Here is a 20,437-nt window from a genome sequence, read left to right on the forward strand (position 1 = left end):
TGGGGAGTGTCCCCGCCGCCGCTCTCCTCCGCGGGGGCCGGACGGCGCTGATCGGAGTGGGGGAAACTGAGGCACGGGCACTGCTGGCCCGCTTGTGCCGCGCCTCTGCTGGCTCCCGGTGGAGGCGGCGGCCGCTGAGGTTGCCGTGGCGGTGGCGACGTGTCCGTCCGTAGCGTGAGCCCGGCCGGGCCGGGAGCGGATGCGGCCGCGGCGAGGCGTGGGGGAAGCGGCTCCCGCCCGACCGCCCGCGGCCCCGGCCCACGCTGGCAGCAGGTTCCTCTTTCCAGAATGCGCGGGATCGTGGCGGAGCTGCCGGCTGTGCTGGCCCCGCAGAACCCGGCTCCGGCCCCACGGTCAGTCCCCGTGAGGGTCGTGCCGTGAGTGCCCCCGGGCAGCTGAAGCGGGATTTGCCCGTACACGGCACGGCGGCGGTGCTGCGGTGAGCTCCTTCAGTGCGGGCGAGGTCACAGCTGGGAGCTGGCCGGCCCCGCCGGGGCTTGGGAGCTCAGTGCTAAAAGAGGTCCAGACCACGGTGCTGGGGTGTGGGGTTCCGCAGGGCTCAGCTGTTCTGTGCTGATCCCCTCGGTGTTTTCCAGTGGGGCACAGCAGAGATGAGCTGGTGGCAGCCTCACCTTGCCTTGGAGAGCTCCCGGCCCCCAGGGAAGGGGAGCAAGGGGGCTGAGCCTGTTTGCCAGGATTTCAAGGCTCTGCGGGTCCATACCCTGGGATCTGCCCTGAGGTGCTTTGGGGCCCCTCCACTGGGTGCAGACCCCAGTGCTGCCCACACCCCAGTGCCATCACCATGAGCCCAGTGCTCCCCATGCCGTATGTCCCTGCTGGGGATGTGCCCTGTCCCCTGTGGGGGATCTGGTGGACGTCTGTCCCCAGGCCCTGTTATCTTCAGGCGTGGGTCCACCGGTATCCGCTGCCTGCAGGGCCGGGCAGGGCTATCGGTTGGGCAGGCCCCTTCCCCCTCCAGCAGCAGGCCCAGCCGCCCTATCTCATTAGCTCGAGATTAATGAGGCTCCTGCGCTGTCTTTAACTCCTTCCTGCTCGCCAGCTCCTACCCACAGCTCCACTGACCCTCTGCTCTACTTCTCCCACAGGTTTGCGCCGACGCCTGCCGGACACTGACCCAGCTGAGGATTAGAGACACCGACTGTGAGCAGGGGACCCTGAGGCTGCCACCCCACAAAGTGCCAGGTCTGCAAGGGAAAGGGTGATGCGCCCTGCTCCAGCTGCTGCCTGCTGAGCTTGAGGAGGAGTTTTGGAGACTACCTGGGACACTCCCCCCAACAACAGCAGCACCCCAATCCCAACGGGCAGCGCGGAGCCCGCGACACACCGTAGCCTTTAAGCCAAGGAGACGTCGGACCAAGCCTGAGAGGGGTCAAGGGGCACATCCTTCTTTCCTAACCCGGTGTCAATTCCTGCCCTGACACCCCGACGGCACTGCCCTCACCCCCCGGCAGCCCCCTCCAGGGCTGCCTCCCCCCGGCGCTGCCCAGCCTTGGCCCCCAGCCCCGCTGGAGCGCGGCAGCCTGCCGGGCGCTGCCCCCCGGGCACTGCCCCCCGGGTGCATCGCCCCCCGCCCCCCCGGGGACCCCCCGCCCGCCGGCAGAGCCATGAAGCTGCAGGCGGTGATGGAGAACCTGCAGCGGCAGCAGCGTGCACGGCTGCAGCAGGCGCTGGAAGCGCGGCAGCAGGAGCAGCAGCAGCAGCCTCCGCGCTGCACGTCCCCCCCAGTGCAGCCGTCGCAGCCCCCGGGGCAGCCCCCTGCCAGCAGCCGGGGCCGTGGGCAGGATCCGGCCCCGGCGCCCTCGGAGGAGGGAGCGGAGCCCGAGAGCGCGCACATCCAGCGGGCACAGATGGCCGCCCTGGCTGCCATGCGGGCGGCCGCCGCCGGCCTCAGCCACTCGCCCAGCCCGGGGCTGTCGGATGAGAGCCAAGGCTCTGAGGAGGAGGAAGAGGAGGAGCGCGGCGAGGAGGAGGAAGATGGCAGCGGGTACCAGCAGGAGATGGGCTCTGAGGAGGAGGAGGACCTGTGAGTGCACTCGGGCAGCTCTCGTGGGTTCAGGGAAGGGGCAGGGAAGTGGCACAACGTTGGTGGGTTTGGGAACCAGGGATCCTGTGGCTTGGGGCAGGTTGTGGATTAGAGCTATTGGGATATTTCAGAGCAGGAGGTGCTGAGAGCAGCAGCTCGGCTCTGTGGCAGTGGCTCCTCATGCTGGGTTGGCATGACATCCCATCTCTGCCCAGCAGGCAGGTGGGGCTGGGACAGAGGACCCCAGGTTAGTGTTAAATTATGCAGGACCCTCAGCTGCTTGCAGCGTGCATCTACTCAGGGCAGGGCCAGGCCAGGCCAGGAGCTGTCTGGCAGAAGTCCATGACAGAGTTGCTCCTGGGATATTGGGAGCTGGCCATGCCCCCCAGAACTGCCCCCACCAATGGGCTGTACCGGGGCTCCACTGTGTGCTGGGTGGGTGGTCCCAGCCCCGCAGCTGGGGCGGGCAGGAGAGAGGGATGGGCCTTGGGAACCAGCATGGGACCAAACCTCTCTTCTCCTCCTGGCTCCAGAAAGGGCAAATGGGATGAAGATGACTTTGAAGAGGACCTGGGTGAGGAGGAAGAGGAAGAAGAGGAGGAGGAGGAAGAGGAAGACTATGAGGAAGAAGAAGACATGGGAGAGGAAGGGCTCAGCTCAGCAGGGGCGGTGCGGGCGGGTGCGGGATCCCTGCTGCTCCGCAAGCCCCCAGCACCCCAGCACTACCGGGGGGAGCCACCACGGCTGCCAGGGGGACAGGAGCGGCTGCCCCCCGGCCTGGGCCACGCTCAGCCCCCACCACCAGCACCTGACCACGGCGACTGGACCTACGAGGAGCAGTTCAAGCAGGTATGTGCCCACCGAGCCACGCGTGTCCCTGCGCCATCCCTCTCCCTGCTCCTGCGCAGCCGTGTGTCCTCGCCAGCGTGGGGAGATGCCTCTGGCAGTGCCGCCTCCGGCAGTGTTCTCCTCAGATCCAGCTGCTCTTGTCATTAGGAATGTGTGGGATTTCTCCAAGGTTTTAGTGCTGGGCTCAATTTCGCCCCTTCCCTGGTTGGGTGACTCTGAGTGGATCCTGTGTCTGGGTTGTTCTGCCACAGGCATGCAGTGCAATTGGGTTTGCTGCAGGGATCTGGGAGGATTCTTGCTGAAAATTATGAAAAAAATCACCCCAAAGTTTAAAATCTGATGGATCTCTTGGTTTTCTTCTTCTCCACTCTCCCCAAACCGTTTTCCATGGGGACCTGTCTGTCTCCCATCACTGTCACTACAGAGGTGATGCCTGGCAGAACAACCCTGGCCCCATGGATGCCATGGTGGGGGGTGCAGAGCTGCACCCCTGCTGCTGCCAAAGTGCCATGAAAGAGTGAAACCAGGGAGAAAGTACCTGGCTGCCCCCTTTGTTGCCTTCCCCAGGCAACGAGGCCAGGACATTCCCACTCTCCTGGTGCCAGAGCTGGCTGCAGACTGCTCTCACTGATAGAAGAAAACGTGCTGCAGTCGGGGCTCCCCGGGGGCTGCCCGGCACCTTTGATGTGTGTTTAAATGCATCGGAGTTTGGGGCTGGGGGAAGGGGCAGGACCAGCAGCAGCAGATGGGACCCAGATGGAGCAGCCAGGGCATGGTGGCCTTTCAGGAGGGATGCGACCACCTCTGCCCCTTCACCTTCAGGAGGCCGTCGCATCCCTTCCGAAATGGGATCTGCTGGCACATGTGGATGTGGCTCAGAACAGGGCTGGCCAAGGGAGCACCAGCAAGCATGGAGCATGTGGCCATCCTCCTGGTGCTGCCTGGCTGTGGGGATGGAGGGATGCTCCTGTCCACTGTGGGGATGGAGGGATATTCCTGTCCACTGTGGGGATGGAGGGATGCTCCTGTGCACTGTAGTGATGGAGGGATGCTGCTGCCCTGCACATCCCTCATTTTAGTGCTGGGCTCAGTCTCACCCATTCCCTGGTTGGGTGATTCCGAGTGGCTCATCCCTCCGAGTGGTGACATCCCTTGCTGCACCCAGGCTACCTGCTCTTCTTGTGGTTTCTCTCTCTTGTGCTTCCTGCCGCCGTGGAGCGAGAGGCCAGGGCCGTGAACTCGTAGCTGTGAAAAGGCTTTTCAATACCGCAGCTCTGATCTTCCTGTTCATCAGCGTGTCAGTGCCGTAGCCTCTGCCAGGTCCCCTATCGCAGCCGCAGCACGTGGGAACACCAACCCCATTCCCAGCGCTTCCCCTGCCCCACGAGCTGTGCCCCCTCTCCCTGAGCGCTCCCTCTCCCTCCATGTCGTTCCTGGGGTCCCTGGGAAGAGCCCGGCTGGGTGATGGTTGTGGAAGCAGCCGGAGGGGGTTGGAAAGCGTCCGTGGGCGGAGGAGCGGAGGCGACGCGCTGGGCCCGGAGAGGCTTTCCCCGGCACGTCAGCCCGTGCGACCGCGCTTGGATCGCGGCCCCTGGACCGGGGCCAGGGGGTTGCTGGCGCAGCCGGTGCTGGCCGGGAGCTCCTCCTGGCCGGCCTCCAGCGCGTGCCGCCGGGCTCCATCCCAGCCCAGCTGGCGCGGCCTGGGAAGGAGCAGCAGGAATGTAAACAGCGAGGGCAGCACGGGGCAGGGGATGCCGTACCCCATCCCCGCTCCTCGCCGGGGTGGAGGCGCCTTAGGGGGAACCCCGGCAGCTCCGGGATGCTGGAGCACAGCAGGGTCCCTGTGTGGGTGAGCCAGCTGGGACGTGGTGCTGTGCCAGCGTTCTGCCTGCCTGCTCTGTGAGGGATGGGTTGCTTTTTGTGTTTGCCAAAGAGCTTCTCAGCACCGGCAGCACCCCTGTTCTCCCACCAACCTTTTAACTTCCCTGGCTGGCCAGCTCTCCCCGCTGGGAGTTTGAATCCAGTTTGGATTCAGCTCTGGTTATGCTGGCATCCTTGGCCCGTGGGTCTGCGTGCTTGAGAACACCGTTCTCACCGGGCAGCGCCGCCATCCAAGCCCCCGTGCCTGCCTCCACACCCAAACCCTGGCAGCCCCCATCCTCCACTGCCAGGTTTTATTGACCCATCTGGGACAGATTCCTGTGAACTGGTGCTCGGCTGAGCTGTGGGGGGCCGGAGGCAGGAGGATGGGGCCCAGTTCAAGGGAGGAGGAAGGGGAGGGCGTGAGGAAGAGTTATGGAGGTGAGGGAGGTTAGGGAGCCGGCGCGTGGCACCTCCCCGTCCCCAGGGACGGCTACTGCACAGGCAGAGGTCAGCTCAGCCTGACCCGGGCGCTGCCGGCGCGGGCAGCAGAACAAAGGAGCCCCCAGCACAACCGGGAACTCGGGGGCAGCAGTTGCCAAGGGCACCGTGGCTCCTCGGGGTGAGGGGGGAGAGGGGGCATTTTCTGGGTGGTAAGAGGCTCCCCATAGGAAATGGCTAAAAATCCAGCAAGCTCCTGCCAACAAAGGGCTGCTTGGGGTAAAACTGCTCGGAGTTCTGTACCCCAGCACTGTGGGGGCTCTGCTGCTGCTGCCCCCCGAGATCCATGCTCTGATCTTTCTGTTTCATTATTGCTATTACTGCTCCCCGTTAATACCAGGAGTGGGAGCCCCTGGTGGAGTGGCAGCTCCTGGAGCTGGAGTTTCCAGCCTTTCCAACTCTTTTGGAGTTTCCTGTGCTGCTGGTGCTTCCTCAGGCACGGCACTCTGCATGCCAGTACCCTGTCCCACATCGCAGGAGCTTGAGGAATCCACCTCCCTGTGTTCATCTGGCTGCAGCAGCCACCACTCTCCCTCTGGAGTTCTCCATTTTGGGTGCTCCCTTTTGGGATGTCCTGCAGTGGCTGCCTCAGGCTGATGTTTAACACCCCATTTCTGCTTCAGGAAGGATTTAAAAAGTCACCACAGTGCCAGCCGGAGGCTGTGCCAGCTGTGGGGTTTCAGGGGGGTGCTGGTGCTTTAGTGGGGTAAGAGGTTTCTTGTGCTGGGGACATCTGAACCGTGCTGGTGGCACAGGGGTGTGAAAACCTCAGCTCTTATCTGGCGTGGTGCAGCGCACCCCGAGATACGGCGTTTCAAAGTGCAGTGGTGGGGGAAAAATAAACCGAAAGCAACTCGGCGACCTCGGCAGGGCTGCGGGGGCGGGTGAAACCGGACCCCCCTCTGCCCGGACCAGCCCTGCGCACATGGCTGGTGGAGCTGGGATTTTCCAGCAGGGTCTGCAGGAGCAGAGAGCCCGTAACTCCTCTGAATCCCCAGGAGCTGGTTAAGGCGTGGGGCATCCCCTCGGAACCCCTTTCTCCCGTGGATTATTCTCCTTTTCAAAGCCCAAAGCCAGCTGGGGGCGTGGGGCCTGAGCAGGGGCCCCGTGGCCTCTTAACGAGGGCGGGAGGGTCCATTTACTTTCTTTAAAATATTGATTAGAGCTTTATTGCATTAGCCAGCCGAGCGGATGAGCCGCCCCCAGGGAGGGTGAGGGGGCCCCGGCGCGGGGAATGGGGGACCCGAGTGTCATAACACGGCCGGGGGGCCACTGCCCCCCACCCAGAGGCAGTTTGGCTCCCAGATAAGGGGGAGTGCCCTGGGGCCCCCGGTTGGGCGCTGCTGTGCCGGGGAGGTGATTGCGGTGCCTGGCCAGGCCAGCAGCAGATAACGCAGGCAAGAGGGGATCTGAGCAGGACAGGACTTTGGGGGCAGTGGGGGAGTCACCAGTGGACCCCTCCCAGGAAAAGGGCCGTGTCCTCCCCGCTCACCCTGCATCAGCCATCGCCCCTCTCACCCTGCACCGCTGCCCGGCGTGCCGAGGGGTGCTCCCAGCCGGGGATCCGGCGCAGTAATTGGCTCATAGAGCTCAGGGAGCATTCCCGGGGCTGTAATCCCACCAGATCCCTGGCCAGAGGTCAGGGACTTCTCGGCGAGAGCGGCTTAGCCGCCGAGTGCCTCCCCCAGCCAGACGCCTGGGTGCTCACAGGTGCTGGTCCCGGCATCTGAGCACTCGCGAAGCCATTTCTCCAAACAAGATCCAGGATGATTAATGAGGTTGAGGGACAGGGGACACGTCCTTGCTGCTCGAGGTGCCCAGCCAGTGCCTTCACCCAGCTGGACCATGCCCCTTGTCGCGGGAGCTGGGCTGGCTCCCCACAGCGGGGGCATCACCTGCTTGTGTCCCCACAAAGCCCCATTTCCCCCATGCCTGGGCCCCCCCAGAGCCTCATTTCCCCCCACCCCTGGCCCTCCCAGAGCCCTGTTCCCTCCACGCCCCAGCCCCCCGGGCTGACTCAAGGGCTGCGGAGGTGGCGGCCGCCTCCCCTTTCGGCACAGCTGAACTAACAGGGTTTATTTAAAAGGGAAAAAAAAAAAAAGAAAAAAGAGCAGTGCAGGGAGCGGGGCCTTTGTCAGCAGAGCCCCCCGCCCCCACCGCAGCATTGGGCAAGGGCAGCATTGCTCCATCGCCCTATTTCTGGCCCAAACCGCAGGAGAAATGGCAGCTGGTCCCAGGGCCCAGCCGGACGTGCTGCAATCAGGGGCCAGGGCGGGGGATGTTTGGGGCTGGGGGGGCCCCCTGGTCTGAGCCCCTGGGGCTGCCAGACTGGGGGCTCAGGGTGCAGCTCCTGACCCGCTCCCTGACCCTTCCCATCGGTCGCTTTATCTGCCTGTGCCTGGGTCCCGCCCTGGCTGGAGCTCAGGATGATCCACCCTGCGCTGGGGCTGCTGCAGGCCAGGGCTCACCCCTGAGGAGGGTCCCCAGCTCCCTGTGTGTCCCACGGGGAGGGTGTGGCCGAGTCACTTCTGTGGCAGCAGTCCCTTGGGAAAGGGTTTCCCTGTCCCCCCACAGCAGCTGGCTCGGCGTCTCACCCTGGTACAGGTGGCAGTGGGAGCACCCAGGCAGGTGCCAGCCCTAAACCCCTTCAGCAAAGGGCTTCACCTCCTGCCTCTGTTTTCCCACCTGCCCACATCCACTGTGGAGCCTCCAACGTGGGCACCAGTGCCTGATTTTGGAGATGCCAGCACCTGAGACATGCTGTCCCACACTGCCACCTGCTCAGGTGCCACAGTGGGATGGGGTCTGTCACTGTGGTGCCATCACAGTGCCCACCACCACCCCCTCCTCTCAGTGTGAGGAAACCGTGAGGTTTCAGCAGTGCTAGAGCAGCTCAGCGGTGATGGTTCCCGGGGCTGACAGCCCACAGCTGGCTCCTGTCAACCCCATCTGTGGCTGCTGGACCCCTTCCAGCTCCTCCAGCGGCTCTGCAGTGGGGTTCCCAGGCGTTCCGTGCACCCTGGCCCTGCCCACAGGACCGCAGGGACCCCCACCGTGGTGCTGACGGAGGGCAGAGGTGCAGGACCTCGCATTTCAGGAACAGATTTGCAATTAGCCAAATCCCAGCGGGCGGTGGAAGCCCCGGTGACTCATCTGCCGGGGCTTACCGAGATCCCCTTCTAAGACGATCATTTACATATGGTGGAATTTAAACCCCTGTCTTGGCTTCCAGGCCTCGCCGCTGCCACCTCACACGGGTCAGGTCCTGAATGAGGGTCTTGGCCCTTCAGAACCCTCAGGGGCTTCACCCTGCGAGGCTTGGGAGTCACACAGGGGAGACAGCCCGAGCTGGGGGCTCACCAGGTGCCCTAAGAGTTTGAGTTGGCTGCTCTGGCCACATTTTCCCAGCTCAGCGCTGCATAGCTCACCCTCCCTGGGTCTGCCTGGTGGCTGCAGCTAGCCTGGTGTCCTTCCTCGGACGAGCTTTCTCAACAGCGCCTGACTCCGCTGGATTAATATTTGTACAAGGTCCGGTGTGATAGCAAGCATGTGTCAAGGGCATGCACCAGCACGCACACAGCAAGGGCCCGGAGAGCTGCCGGGCTGGCTCCCATCCAGCCAGCGGCTCGGCCCGCCGAGGGAACAGCCCCAGCACCCCAGCTCTCCGTGACCCTCGCCAGCCTGTGCCACACGTCTGCACGCAGACATGGAACCAGTTGTGATTCCATCCAGAGCCTGGCTCGCTGCCGCCCAGCAGCGAACTGCCACTGGGAATGCCAGGAATTGCTTCGTCCTCTATGGGAAGGGAGCGAACAGCGGCGGCACGGCCGTGCCGGGAGCTGGTGTCAGCGGCAGGGACACAGATCCCAAAAGCTGCCGGTGTCGGTGGCAGGGACACAGATCCCGAAAGCCGCCAGTGTCGGTGGCAGGGACACAGATCCCGAAAGCTGCCAGTGTCGGTGGCAGGGACACGGATCCTGGGATCCTGAGAGCTGTCGGTGTCAGTGGCCGGGACATGGATCCCGAAAGCCGCCAGTGTCAGTGGCAGGGACATGGATCCTGGGATCCCGAGAGCTGCCGATGTCAGCGGCCAGGACACGGATCCTGGGATCCTGAGAGCCGCCAGTATCAGTGGCAGGGACATGGATCCCAGGAGCCGCCGGTGTCAGCGGCCGGGACACGGATCCCGGGAGCCGCCGGCTGGCTGGGCATGGCCGTGGTGGGGAGGGCGGCCGACAGCGCATGGACAATGGGGGGGTCAGCGAGGTTAAACGGTGACTAATTCGCCCATTCAGCATCCCCTCCACTGCTCGCTGCTCGGGGACACCCGCCGTGCCGTGACACCCGCCGTGCCGTGACACCGCCCGTGTACCCCCGGGGTCCCCAAAAGGCCTCCTTCCCCCAGCCTGTGTGGGGAGACGGAGGACCCGGGTGGTCTCGGGGACCCCCAGACTCCCGTGCGGATGGCGAGGGATCTGCGCTGGGTTTGTCACCGTGCCACCGCATCCCCCGGCCCGAGGAGGAGGCGCTGGCGCAAAGAGGCACCTGCGGTGTCCCCCGCGGAGGGGACAATGCTGGGAACTGGTGTGAACAATGGTGCCGACGGGAAGCTCCCGGGCCCCCTCCCCAGCTGCCCCCCACGGAAGCGGCCCCCCAGCCCGGCCATGCTCCGGCGGCAGGAATCCCGCCGGGCCGGTCAGTGGAGTCACCGCCGGCCCTGGCCGTGTGGGCGAGGCTCCAGCCAGCACATCCCCCACCAGCAAAGTGGTGGGAGATTTTGGGTAGGGGGGCCCGCACGTCCCTGCCCCCAGCAACCCCTTCCCACGGGGGGTTGTGCCCTGGGGGGCCCGCAGGGGATTAGGGATGGGGACAGCCAGGGGTGACCTGTACCTAAGCCGAGCGCTTTATCCGAGTAGGAATCTACTCCGGGGCTGGATGCTCCCTTTGCCCTTCACCGGGAGGGATTGGCCCTATCCAACCCTGCACCCCACTCCGGGGGGCTGTGTTTGGAGAGGGGCTGCTGCCCCGGGCAACCCCAGCCCTGAGTCAGCCACCGCCTTACTGGAAATCACATCCCCAGCGCCTCCGAAACGCCATGGTCCGGGGCCCCCGTCAATCCTTGGTTCTGGTTTTTACAAATGACTTTCTTATTCTGAATAAGTGCCCTCTCCGACCTCACTGCGGGTCCCGGCGTGCCAAAGGCCGGGGGCTGTGTATGGGCTGGGAGTGGGACGGGAAACGCGCCATAAATGTGTTTATTCTTCGTTAAAGAACTCGTTAGTGTGCGCGGGCTCTTCCCCAGCCCAGCGTGGCCCCTCGGCTGTCCGCAGGACAAAGGGATGCATCCCCAGGGGCTGCCAGAGGAAGGAAGGAAAGAAAAGGAGAGAAGTAGCCCCTCAGCCTGTCACCTCTGGTCCTGCTACCTGCCGAGACAGGGTGGGCTCTCTCCGCCGCTGCCTTCGTTATGTTTTTTCCTTAAATACAGGAATTTGGGGGAGTTTAGCCCCTGGAAGGTGGAGGCTGCCACCAGCCCCCATCTCTGCTACAGTGGCCCTTGGGTCTTGTCCCCAGTCCCGGCTCATGTCACGGTGTGCACGTCCCAAACCGGTTTTGGAGAGAAGGAGGAAAACTGAGAGTGTTGCCACTTCCTGGCAATGGAAAAGAAACTTGAAAATTAATTCCCAAAGCCTGAAAACCCGGAACCAAGCGGGGGGGAAGGGGAGGTGTTTTTAACTCGGACTCGGGATGCAGGGACACGAACTCCTCCACGATGCCTCATGGGGCAGACAAGGGACTCCTGCCGAAAGGGGGATTTGCCTGGCACCAGCATGACCCCCGGCATTGCTGGAGCTTTGTGGAATGGGGCTTCCCCTCCTGCTTGTAATTGTCCCCCTTGCCCAGCCTGGGGGGGGTTCGGACCCCCGGCACGAACCCAGCCCGTGCCGAGGGCTCTCCCGCATTCCTGGCATTGCCAAGGGGCCGCCTCCCGCCTGCCCTTTGAAAGCCAGCGGGTTGGGATTTTCCTGTAATCTGGTTTGAAACATTAATCCGGTCATCCACACCAAACGCCGGGCCGGCATCCTGCCGGGGTGCTGGGCCGGGGTCAGGGCCACCCGCCCACCGCCTGCCTAATTCCTCCTCCACTTAATTATAGATCTGCTGGCAACAGCCATCTGGCTCCGTGTCCTCAGCCGGCCGGGGGCCGAGGGGGCTGCAGGTGGGCTGGACACTGTGGCCAGAGCCAGCCGTGCCGCTGGCATCGAGCACTCGCTCCGGGGTGGGTCAGCACTGGGGGCACTGGGTGCGTGGAGTCGCATCCCCCAGCCCAGGGGACTCTCAGGGAGGTGGGGAGCACCTCCTGCTCCCCCCAGCCAGGCTGGGGCGGCTGTGCTGCAGCGTCCCCTGGCACCGCACCCCGCCGTGGGGACCCCACGGTAAGAGGATATTCCTGGGGCAGCTGCGTTATGGATTAAGTCGTTTCCACCTCCCTAATTACGAAACATAAATGTATTGACTCAGCAGCACGGGGCGGCCTTGCCTGCAGCTCCTGCACGCCGGTACCTTTGCACCGAGCACCGAGACGCTGCGTGTCCCTGCGAGGAGCTGGCCTTGAGCTGAGCAGAAACCAGGGCTGAGAGCAGGAAGCACGGCACAGGCACGGGGCAGGGATCAGCACCAAGCAGGCACAAGACTCAGCACCTGCTGATTTCGGTGCACCAGTGCCAGCAGCCGCCGGCCTGTGCCAAGCTCAGCTGCGCGTTGGGTTTCGCACGCTGCCAAAACCAGAACGTTTCTGTTCCTCAATTTGCATTTTGAGCCCCGCTGTCCCAGCTGTCCTGCGCTGCCGTTGGGGCTCTCGGGGCGCCGGCTGCTTTGCCGTTGGCTGCGGATGGCGTCAATGCAAGGAAATCCTGCGAGGGGCAGCTGGGAGTCACTCATCTCTGTCCCCTTCCGTGTCCTGCCTATGCTCGAGGGGGAATAGGGATGGTAAGGGAGGACAGGGACAGTTTGCAAATGCACTCTGTCACACACCACAGTGCACACCGGGCACGTCCCGGCCGTGGCTGGGCATGTCCTTGCCCCACAGTGCTGCCGGATGAGCACCTTGGGCAGGTGCCCATCACTGGCAGTTGGTTCTGCCGGCAGTGGCAGAGTTCAACCAGGGTTTGGGGGGTCCCAAGGGGAGCCTGTTTCTCTGCTTGGCCCTGCAGTGGTCAGTGAGCAGCTGCCAAGTGCAGCGAAGCTGTCGAAGTCTCGCCGGTAACCGTCAGCAGCAGCTTGTGCGACATCCTTCGCCCGGCAGCCGTGGCGGGCATGTTGGCAAGGCTGTGAGGTCCCCAAAACAGGGATCCCTCTGCTCACCATCCCTGGGGACCCCCTTGGCTTCATCACAGTTGGGTGAAAGTGGCTGCAGCCAGCTGAGCTTGGCATGGGACCACCGGGGCTGGTGGGGCAGCCGCCCGCCACGGCCACTAATCCCCCTGTCCTGGCCGGCCACGCTCTCCTCAGCTGACAGTTAATTTTCTTTCATCCTCTTAAACGCGTCCATTCCCCTCAGGACTGAGTCCAGGGGGGGTGAGGGTGGATCGTGAGCCCGAGGGTCTTGGCAGTGGATGAACCAGCGTGTTCAGCGCTTGCCCAGGATGGCTCCGCACCCCGCAGGATCGGGCGCCAGGGAAGCCCTTTCTCTGTGTGTGGCTTTTGGAGCTGCTCAAGGTAACGGGGGAGGCTGGATTGGCACCAGCCCAGCATCCCTCAGCTAGCCTGGTGCAGCTCAGCCCCAGAAATCACAGAGCTGCTGCTGTGCCACAGCTCACTCACCCCTTGCTGGCGTGCTGGGGTGGGAGAGGGGCTTTGGGGGTCTCTGCCGGTGGTGCTGGTGGCTCCTGCCCTTGCCCTGGGGAGTGTGCAAGGGGCTGGTCGAGCCTGCGGAGTTTCCCAAGGGAACTGGGGGGGTTTATGGCCCCGCTTATCATGTGGCCCCATTGATCCCTTTGATCGGTGCCGGCGGGCGAGTCAGGCCCTGCGGGATCCGGATCCTCCCTGCAGGGCTGCAGGAGGAGGGGGCTCAAGCCAGGACAATGCCCACCCCTCCACCTGCCCACGGGCCCGGTGCCACAGGAGGGAGTGGGCACATGGGTGACCCAGTGACCGGCAGCGGTGGCCCCGCAGTGCGTGCCTGGCGTGGTACGGGGGGTATTTATAGGCTCCCCACTGGCAGTTGTTCAGAGTTGTCATTGAGGAAAGCGGAGCTGTGGCCGCCACCTCGACAATCCCTGCTCCAACACTCTTCCCGGGATGGGGGGGGTTTATCCACCTGCCTGCAGGCAGGAACGGTGCTGGGCTCCGGGAGAGGATGTGTGGCATGGCGTGGCATGGTGTGGCGTGGCATGGCGTGGTGTGCACCCCGGCGTGCCGGGCGCTCCAACCGGCCCATCCTGCGCCATAAATCAGGCAGGAATGCGCCGGGCTGGCGGGGTGGGGGGTCCCAGCTGAAGATGCCCCAAGCAGAGCTGGTGATTGAGGTGCAGCATGTCAGAGCCTGGCCCAGCTCTGCCTGCCCCAGTGCAGGACATGTCCCTGCAGGGCGATGGCACACAGGCTCATGGCAAGGCACATGAGGCACTGGCTCCTGGCCATGGCTCTCTGTGGCACCCCAAGCGTGGAGGGACCACACTGTGCTGAGCAGGCAGTGCATGCTAAAAATAACCGGGATCGGCGTTCCAGGGAGGAGCTGAGGCTGAGCACAGTGCTGGCAGCCTGGGAGCCGCTCCAGCCGTGATCCCAGCACCTTCATCCCGGAGCTGAGCTCTGAGCAGGGTGAGCAGGGAATGGCACAGTGGGGCACAAGGTCAGCCCAAGCTGCAGGAACACCCTGGACTTCTGCAGGGACCCCCGAGCCATTTGGTGTCCTTTGTACCACAGGATTGCTGCAGTAGAAGCCAGGGGTCTCAGCTGGGGGGACACACGGGTTAAGGGGGTTTCTGAGCATCTCTCTTTTCTTATGCAGCTGTACGAGCTGGATGGGGACCCCAGGAGGAAGGAGTTCCTGGATGACCTCTTCAGCTTCATGCAGAAGCGAGGTGAGTACCCAGCTGTGCCCCCCAACCCTGTGCCCCCACGCCCACTCTGTTCGCCCCCCCCCCCCCCCGTGCTGCACCACACCCACCTTGCACCCCCCACATCCCCCCCAAGGCCAGGGGCTCATTTCCTTGCCCCTCATTAGTGCCCTGAGGTCATGGCTCCGGCTGAGCTGCTGGTTAATCTTTAACCCCTCAGCACAGCGGGGTCAAACCTGCTGGGCTGGATCCAGAGCCTGCGGCCCCCTCCCTTCACCCATCGCACCCAGACCTGCAGCCCCTACCCACACATCACCCCCGGCTCTGTGCCCCCTTTCCCATTCCCTGGGTTATTGCAGGGGGCAAAGCCCCTCTCTCTGCCCAGGGAGAGGCCACGGTTGGGGGCCAGGGGGTGGGAAGGGCTGAAAGCCAAGCGTGCTGCTCGAGGGTCTGGTTCCTGAGTGGAAAACAGCTCTGGAAGTGCTGACACAGGGCTGGCTCCGGCCCTTTGTCAGACAGCACTGGGAAGGCACGTGTGCCTGCACAGGGGGGCTGGAGCTGCTGGCTGGGTCCCCCAGGGCTCCCCTGCCTCTGTCCTGTCCCCTGGCTGTGTCCCCTGAGGTCACCCCACCATCATGGCCCACCTGCATCCATTGGGGTACCCCCCAGAGCCCCCTCACCGCCAGGCTGGGAGGGTGGGGACCCCGATGAGGGAGCAGGTGCTGCCAGCCCCCTCCTCAAGCTGGAGGGATGAGCCCCCCAGCTCATAGGAGACCCTCACAGCCGGATTGTGCCGCCCCCGTTATAAATAACTCGCGTTGCCGGGTGCCGGCTCAGCCCGAGGAACCGGCTCAGCCACGACGGGGCTGTGGCTGGAAACTGCGAGTTTCTGTTTCCTTTGTTCGGGGCTGATCTCACCGGGAGGGCCCGAGGGGGGGAAGAAGGGGACAGTGGAAGGGGAGGGAGGAGCATGAGCCCCCCCAGCCCCTCCACTGCCCCGCGGGGGTCTCAGCAGCTGCGCCCCTGCTTTGGGTGAGACAGCAGCACCCCAGAGCCGCTCTCTCCTCCCGCCGCTCCCCAGGGACCCCCGTGAACCGGATCCCCATCATGGCCAAGCAGGTGCTGGACCTGTACATGCTGTACACGCTGGTGACCGAGAAGGGGGGTCTGGTGGAGGTCATCAACAAGAAGCTGTGGCGGGAGATCACCAAGGGGCTGAGCCTGCCCACCTCCATCACCAGCGCGGCCTTCACCCTGCGCACCCAGTGAGCGGGGGCTCGGAGGGGAGGGGAGAGGGGCGAGTCCTCGGGGGTCCCTCTGTGCTCTGCGGGGGATGGAGGCTCAGCACAACCCCGTGTGGGGAGGGAGCAGTGGGGTGGCACACGGGAAGGGGTGCCCAGCTGCTGCGTCACCCTCACCATCCCGTCTGGCCGCAGGTACATGAAGTACCTGTACCCCTACGAGTGTGAGAAGCGCGGGCTGAGCAACCCCAACGAGCTGCAGGCGGCCATCGACAGCAACCGGCGGGAGGGCCGGCGGCAGGGCTTCGGCGGCTCCCTCTTCGCCTACTCGCCCGGCGGCACCCACGGCCTCCTCTCCTCGCCCAAGCTGCCAGTGCCGGCGCTGGGGCTGGCCTCTGCCACCAACGGCGGGGCCATCACGCCGGGCCAGAAGATCAAGAAAGGTAATGATTGTTCTGCTCCACAGGGTTTGGCTGCCACAGGTCTGGTTGCAAGCTGAGCCCCCTCCTAACCCCTGGAGATGTAATAATAACAGGGAGGGTTGGGGGAAGTGGGCAGGGGGGTGATGCTCCTCGCCCCTGCTTGGGCTCCAGGGTTCAGTCCATGGACTCTGATTCCCAGGGACCCTGATTCAATCACCCATCTCTGACCTTTGGAGGGACAGCAGGGCACCAAACTGTTGTGCCAGGGCCGGGGACACCCTGGGGTGGTGGCACCCACCTACCCCTGTGCCCCCATCCCTGACACCCGCTCCCCCGGCAGAGGAGGACTCTCCCATCCCCATCTCCATGCCCAGCCGGCTCCCGGTCTCCCTGGCCGGACACCCCGTGGTGGCGGCGCAGGCGGCCGCGGTGCAGGTGGCAGCGGCCGCCCAGGCCGCGGCGCTGGAGCAGCTGCGGGAGAAGCTGGAGTCGGGGGAGCCGCCGGAGAAGAAGCTGGCGCTGGTGACGGACGAGCAGCAGCGGCTGATGCAGCGGGCACTGCAGCAGAACCTCCTGGCCATGACGGCCCAGCTGCCCATGAGCATCCGCATCAACAGCCAGGGCACGCGCTCGCCAGGTCAGTGCCGGCCCCGGCCTCCCGCCCCGGCCGAGCTCCCGGCCCCGGCGGGCTCGGTAACGCGGCTCTCCCCGGCAGAGAACCGCCCGGACGCCGCTGCCGCCAGCAGCAACGGCACCAACAGCATCAGCATGTCCGTGGAGATCAACGGCATCGTCTACACAGGTGAGAGGGGCACCCCCGGGCACCGCCGCCGTGCCACGCTGCCACCCCTTCCACCCCGTCTCTCACAGCGCGGCTTTGCTCTTTCCCCAGGTGTGCTCTTCGCCCAGACGCCCGGCCCTTCCTCCTCCTCTTCCTCCTCCTCCTCCTCTGCCTACAGCAAAGGCAACGGTGGCAGCAGCCGGAGCAGCAGCGGGGTGGGGAGCGGCGGTGGGAACGCGCCCCCCGCCCCGGCCGGCCTGGCCGTGCCCCCCAGCTCTACCTCCAACAGCGCTTCGCCTTAACGCCCCGAGCCACGGGGCACTGGGGCTCACCGGGGGCTCACTGGGCTCACCGGGGGCTCACTGGGCTCACCGGGGGTTCACCGGGGGCTCACTGGGCTCACCGGGGGCTCACTGGGCTCACCGGGGGCACACTGGGCTCACCAGGGTGCACCGGGGCTCGCCAGGGGCTCACCAGGGCTCACCGGGGTGCACCGGGGCTCACTGGGGGCTCACCAGGGCTCACTGGGCTCACCGGGGTGCACCGGGGCTCGCCGGGCTCTCTCTGGGGTCTCAACAGGATTTCACCGGGATCTCAGCAGGGTTTCATTGAGATCTCGCCTGGGTCTCACTGGGCTCTCTCCAAGGGTCTCCAGGGTGTTTTCAGGCTCTCGATGGGCTCTGCCCTTGTTCTCGTGTTGTTGGATTTTCCTTTTCCAGGCAGAAAAGCTTTAGCCCGGGGGGGTTTTGCCGGAGCTGCCGGCTGCGCCGCTCCGGGACCGTTTACCTCACTCACATCACACTTTGCACTGTACATTTATTATTATTATTATTATAATTATTGTTATTTTTTAACTCGTGTTACCTCCAGACAGACGCACGGACGCCTGCCGACGCGAGCTCTAGCGAAACCCCCCGGAATTCTAAAGGAAAAAAGAAAAACCAAAAATCCTAAAAAAAAAAAAAATCGGAAATAGGGAGATATTTTATTCATTTCCATCCTTTTCCCTCCTTTATTTTGGGAACTCCACTCTCTGCAGGATTTTAAGAGGTTGTTTTTGATTGTTTTGTTGTAAATACTTCTATTTTATTCTCTTAAAAAAAAAAAATCAATCTTTTAACATGCAAATTATATATATTAGTCTTCATCAGGGAAAATGGGAGCTTGGAAAAAAGTTGGAATCTCCTTTCTCCTCTCCTTATCGGTGGTTGGGTCCAGCTCTGCTCCTTCCCCCACCGGCAAATCCTAATTTTTATTCCTCCCCCTGCATAAAACTACTGTTTAAAGCCACTTTGGGCTTATTTCCTCCAAAACCAAGCAGGATCCAGAGGATGGGGATGCTCGGAGCTACAGGACGCTCCGGAGCTCAAGGACAACCCGAAGGACCTGAGGATTTCTTTTAAGCCTCATAATCTCAGGTTTTTTTGGTTTTTTTTCTTTTTTTACTATTTCCCCCCGCCCAAAAAAAAAAAAAAAAAAGAAAAAAAAAAAGAAATATTCACCCACATCTGCGTGAGACACAATCCAACCCGATACCGAAACGCCCTCACCCCCCTCGGTATCTCCGTTCTCAGGTTCCCACCTGGAGCACAGGGTTTTCCCCCTTCCCCAGGTGCCCCTGGAGGGGGTGTCCAGGCTGGTCCCCCCCAAATTTATTTTTAATTTCACTCGGGGAAGCAGTGGCGATCTCAGGGGATTTGGGTTTTTTTTTCCAGATTTTTTTTGTTGTTTTCAGCCGGGTTTTTGTTTGTTTTTTTGTTTTGTTTTTTTTCTGTGCTGGAATCTCCCCTTGGTGGCTCCGTGGGGAGTGGGGGGGTCTTGGTGGCTCCATGGAGCCTTTTTTTTTGGGGGGGCCTGGAAGGGTCTGTCCAGCTCCTGCTGCTGTTGGGGTCCAGCCCAGCTCCCCATAAGGAGAAATTCCAAGGGGGAATTTTCATGCCCAGGGCAGGCTTAGATTTTTGCATTGTACAGTCACTATTTTGGGTTGTTTTGGGTTTGTTGTTTTTTTTTTTTTATTATTTTCCCTCCCCTCCTTTCCCTGCCCCTCCCTTTGTTCTTATTTTTGAGAGCGGGTGACTTTCCACTTTATTTTTCTTTTTTTGCATATCGATTTAAAAATAATAAGAAAGAGCCTAAATCAGTTATTTTTAGGGGGGGGTTTGGAAAGAAAATTAAACTAAAGGAGCGGCCCCAGCTGCAGCCGCCCCCCTCCCCCCAGCGTTGCATATCTTAACTCAGGTAAAAAAGGAAAATGAAAAAAGAAAAAAACCACAAAAGACAAAAAAAAAGGAATAAAAAAATAAACCACATTCTACCTCTGAGCGTGGCGGCCTCGGGTGCACCCGGGGCCCCAGTGAAAGATTTCAGTTTTGCAAAACATTCAGGTATTGAGACTTTTTGATTATTATTAAAAAAAAAAAATTTAAAAATTAAAAAAAAAAGAGAAAATAAACTTAAAAAAACACTGAAAGTTTACATTTTATAATAACATTATTATACAGATTGTATTTAAACGTCAGAATATTTAAGACAATTGTAACCCTGTAAAGTGAAGAAATATTAAAAAAAAAAAAAAAAAAAGTTGTGTTGTTTGGGTTTTTTTTGTCCTCACAGGGCTGTGGGGTTTCCATAGGATTTCCTGTGGGACACGAGTGGATTTATAGGGTGATGATAGGATTATGAGATGTGCATGGGGTCCCCATAGGGCTGTGGGGTGTCCAAGGGCAGGGTGCTCATGGGGTTCCCCCTTAACTGTGGGGTGCCTGTAGGATTGTGGGGTGTCCATAGGAGTGGGAGGTACCCAAGGGCACCCTTCGTTTTGTGGGGTGCTCATGGGGTCCCCAGAAAGCTCTGGGATGTCCAGAGGGTCCCCCACAGGGCTGTGGGGGGCTTCTCCATGGTTATGGGGTATCCACAGGGATGTGGAGTGTCCATAGGTTTGGGAGGTACCCAAGGGCACCCTTCGTTTTGTGGGGTGCTCATGGGGCTCTCACAAAGCTGTGGGGTGTCCGTGTGGTATCTGTAGGGTTTTGGGGGTATCCATAGGGTGCTCACAAGGCTGTGGGGTGTCCATAGGATTGGGAGGTATCCGGGGCACCCTTAGTTTTGTGGGGTGCTCATGGAGTTCCCATGAAGCTCTGAGATGTCCAGAGGGTCCCCACAGCTCTGTGGGGGTCCCCAAGGTTTTGGCGTATCCATAGGGTGCCCACAAACCTGTGGGGTGTCCATAGGATTAGGAAAACCCTTAAGTTTTGTGGGGCGCACATGGGGTGCCCACAAAGCTCTGCGTTGTCCCCACAAATCTCTGGGATGTCCAGAGGGTCCCCACAGCCCTGTGGGGGTCCCCGGGGTTATGGGGTATCCATAGGGTGCCCACAAACCTGTGGGGTGTCCATAGGATTGGGAAGTGTCTGGAGTACCCTTAGTTTTGTGGGGCGCTCATGGGGTCCCCCACAAATCTCTGGGATGTCCAGAGTGTCCCCACAGCCCTGTGGGGACCCCCCCCATGGTTATGGGGTATCCACAGGGCACCCACAGCCCTGTGGGGGTCCCCGGGGTTATGGGGTATCCATAGGATGCCCACAAACCTATGGGGTATCCATAGGATTAGGAAAACCCTTAGTTTTGTGGGGCGCTCATGGGGTCCCCACAAATCTCTGGGATGTCCAGAGTGCCCCCAC

General features: G+C 62.2%; 1 protein-coding gene across 1 annotated transcript; it reads left to right on the top strand.

Annotated features, from left to right (window-relative positions):
- The first annotated feature begins 1,625 nt into the window (after window positions 1-1,625).
- On the top strand, window positions 1,626-17,085 carry ARID3A (AT-rich interaction domain 3A). The gene is made up of 7 exons (XM_031507141.2): window positions 1,626-2,044; window positions 2,578-2,893; window positions 14,265-14,337; window positions 15,395-15,578; window positions 15,750-15,997; window positions 16,317-16,613; window positions 16,692-17,085. Exons 1-7 carry the CDS (start codon window positions 1,626-1,628, stop codon window positions 17,057-17,059), a joined length of 1,905 nt encoding a protein of 634 aa, XP_031363001.1. The 3' UTR covers window positions 17,060-17,085.
- Window positions 17,086-20,437: the final 3,352 nt, after the last annotated feature.

The sequence above is a fragment of the Lonchura striata genome, chromosome 28 (assembly GCF_046129695.1).
Source record: "Lonchura striata isolate bLonStr1 chromosome 28, bLonStr1.mat, whole genome shotgun sequence".
Taxonomy (NCBI): domain Eukaryota; kingdom Metazoa; phylum Chordata; class Aves; order Passeriformes; family Estrildidae; genus Lonchura; species Lonchura striata.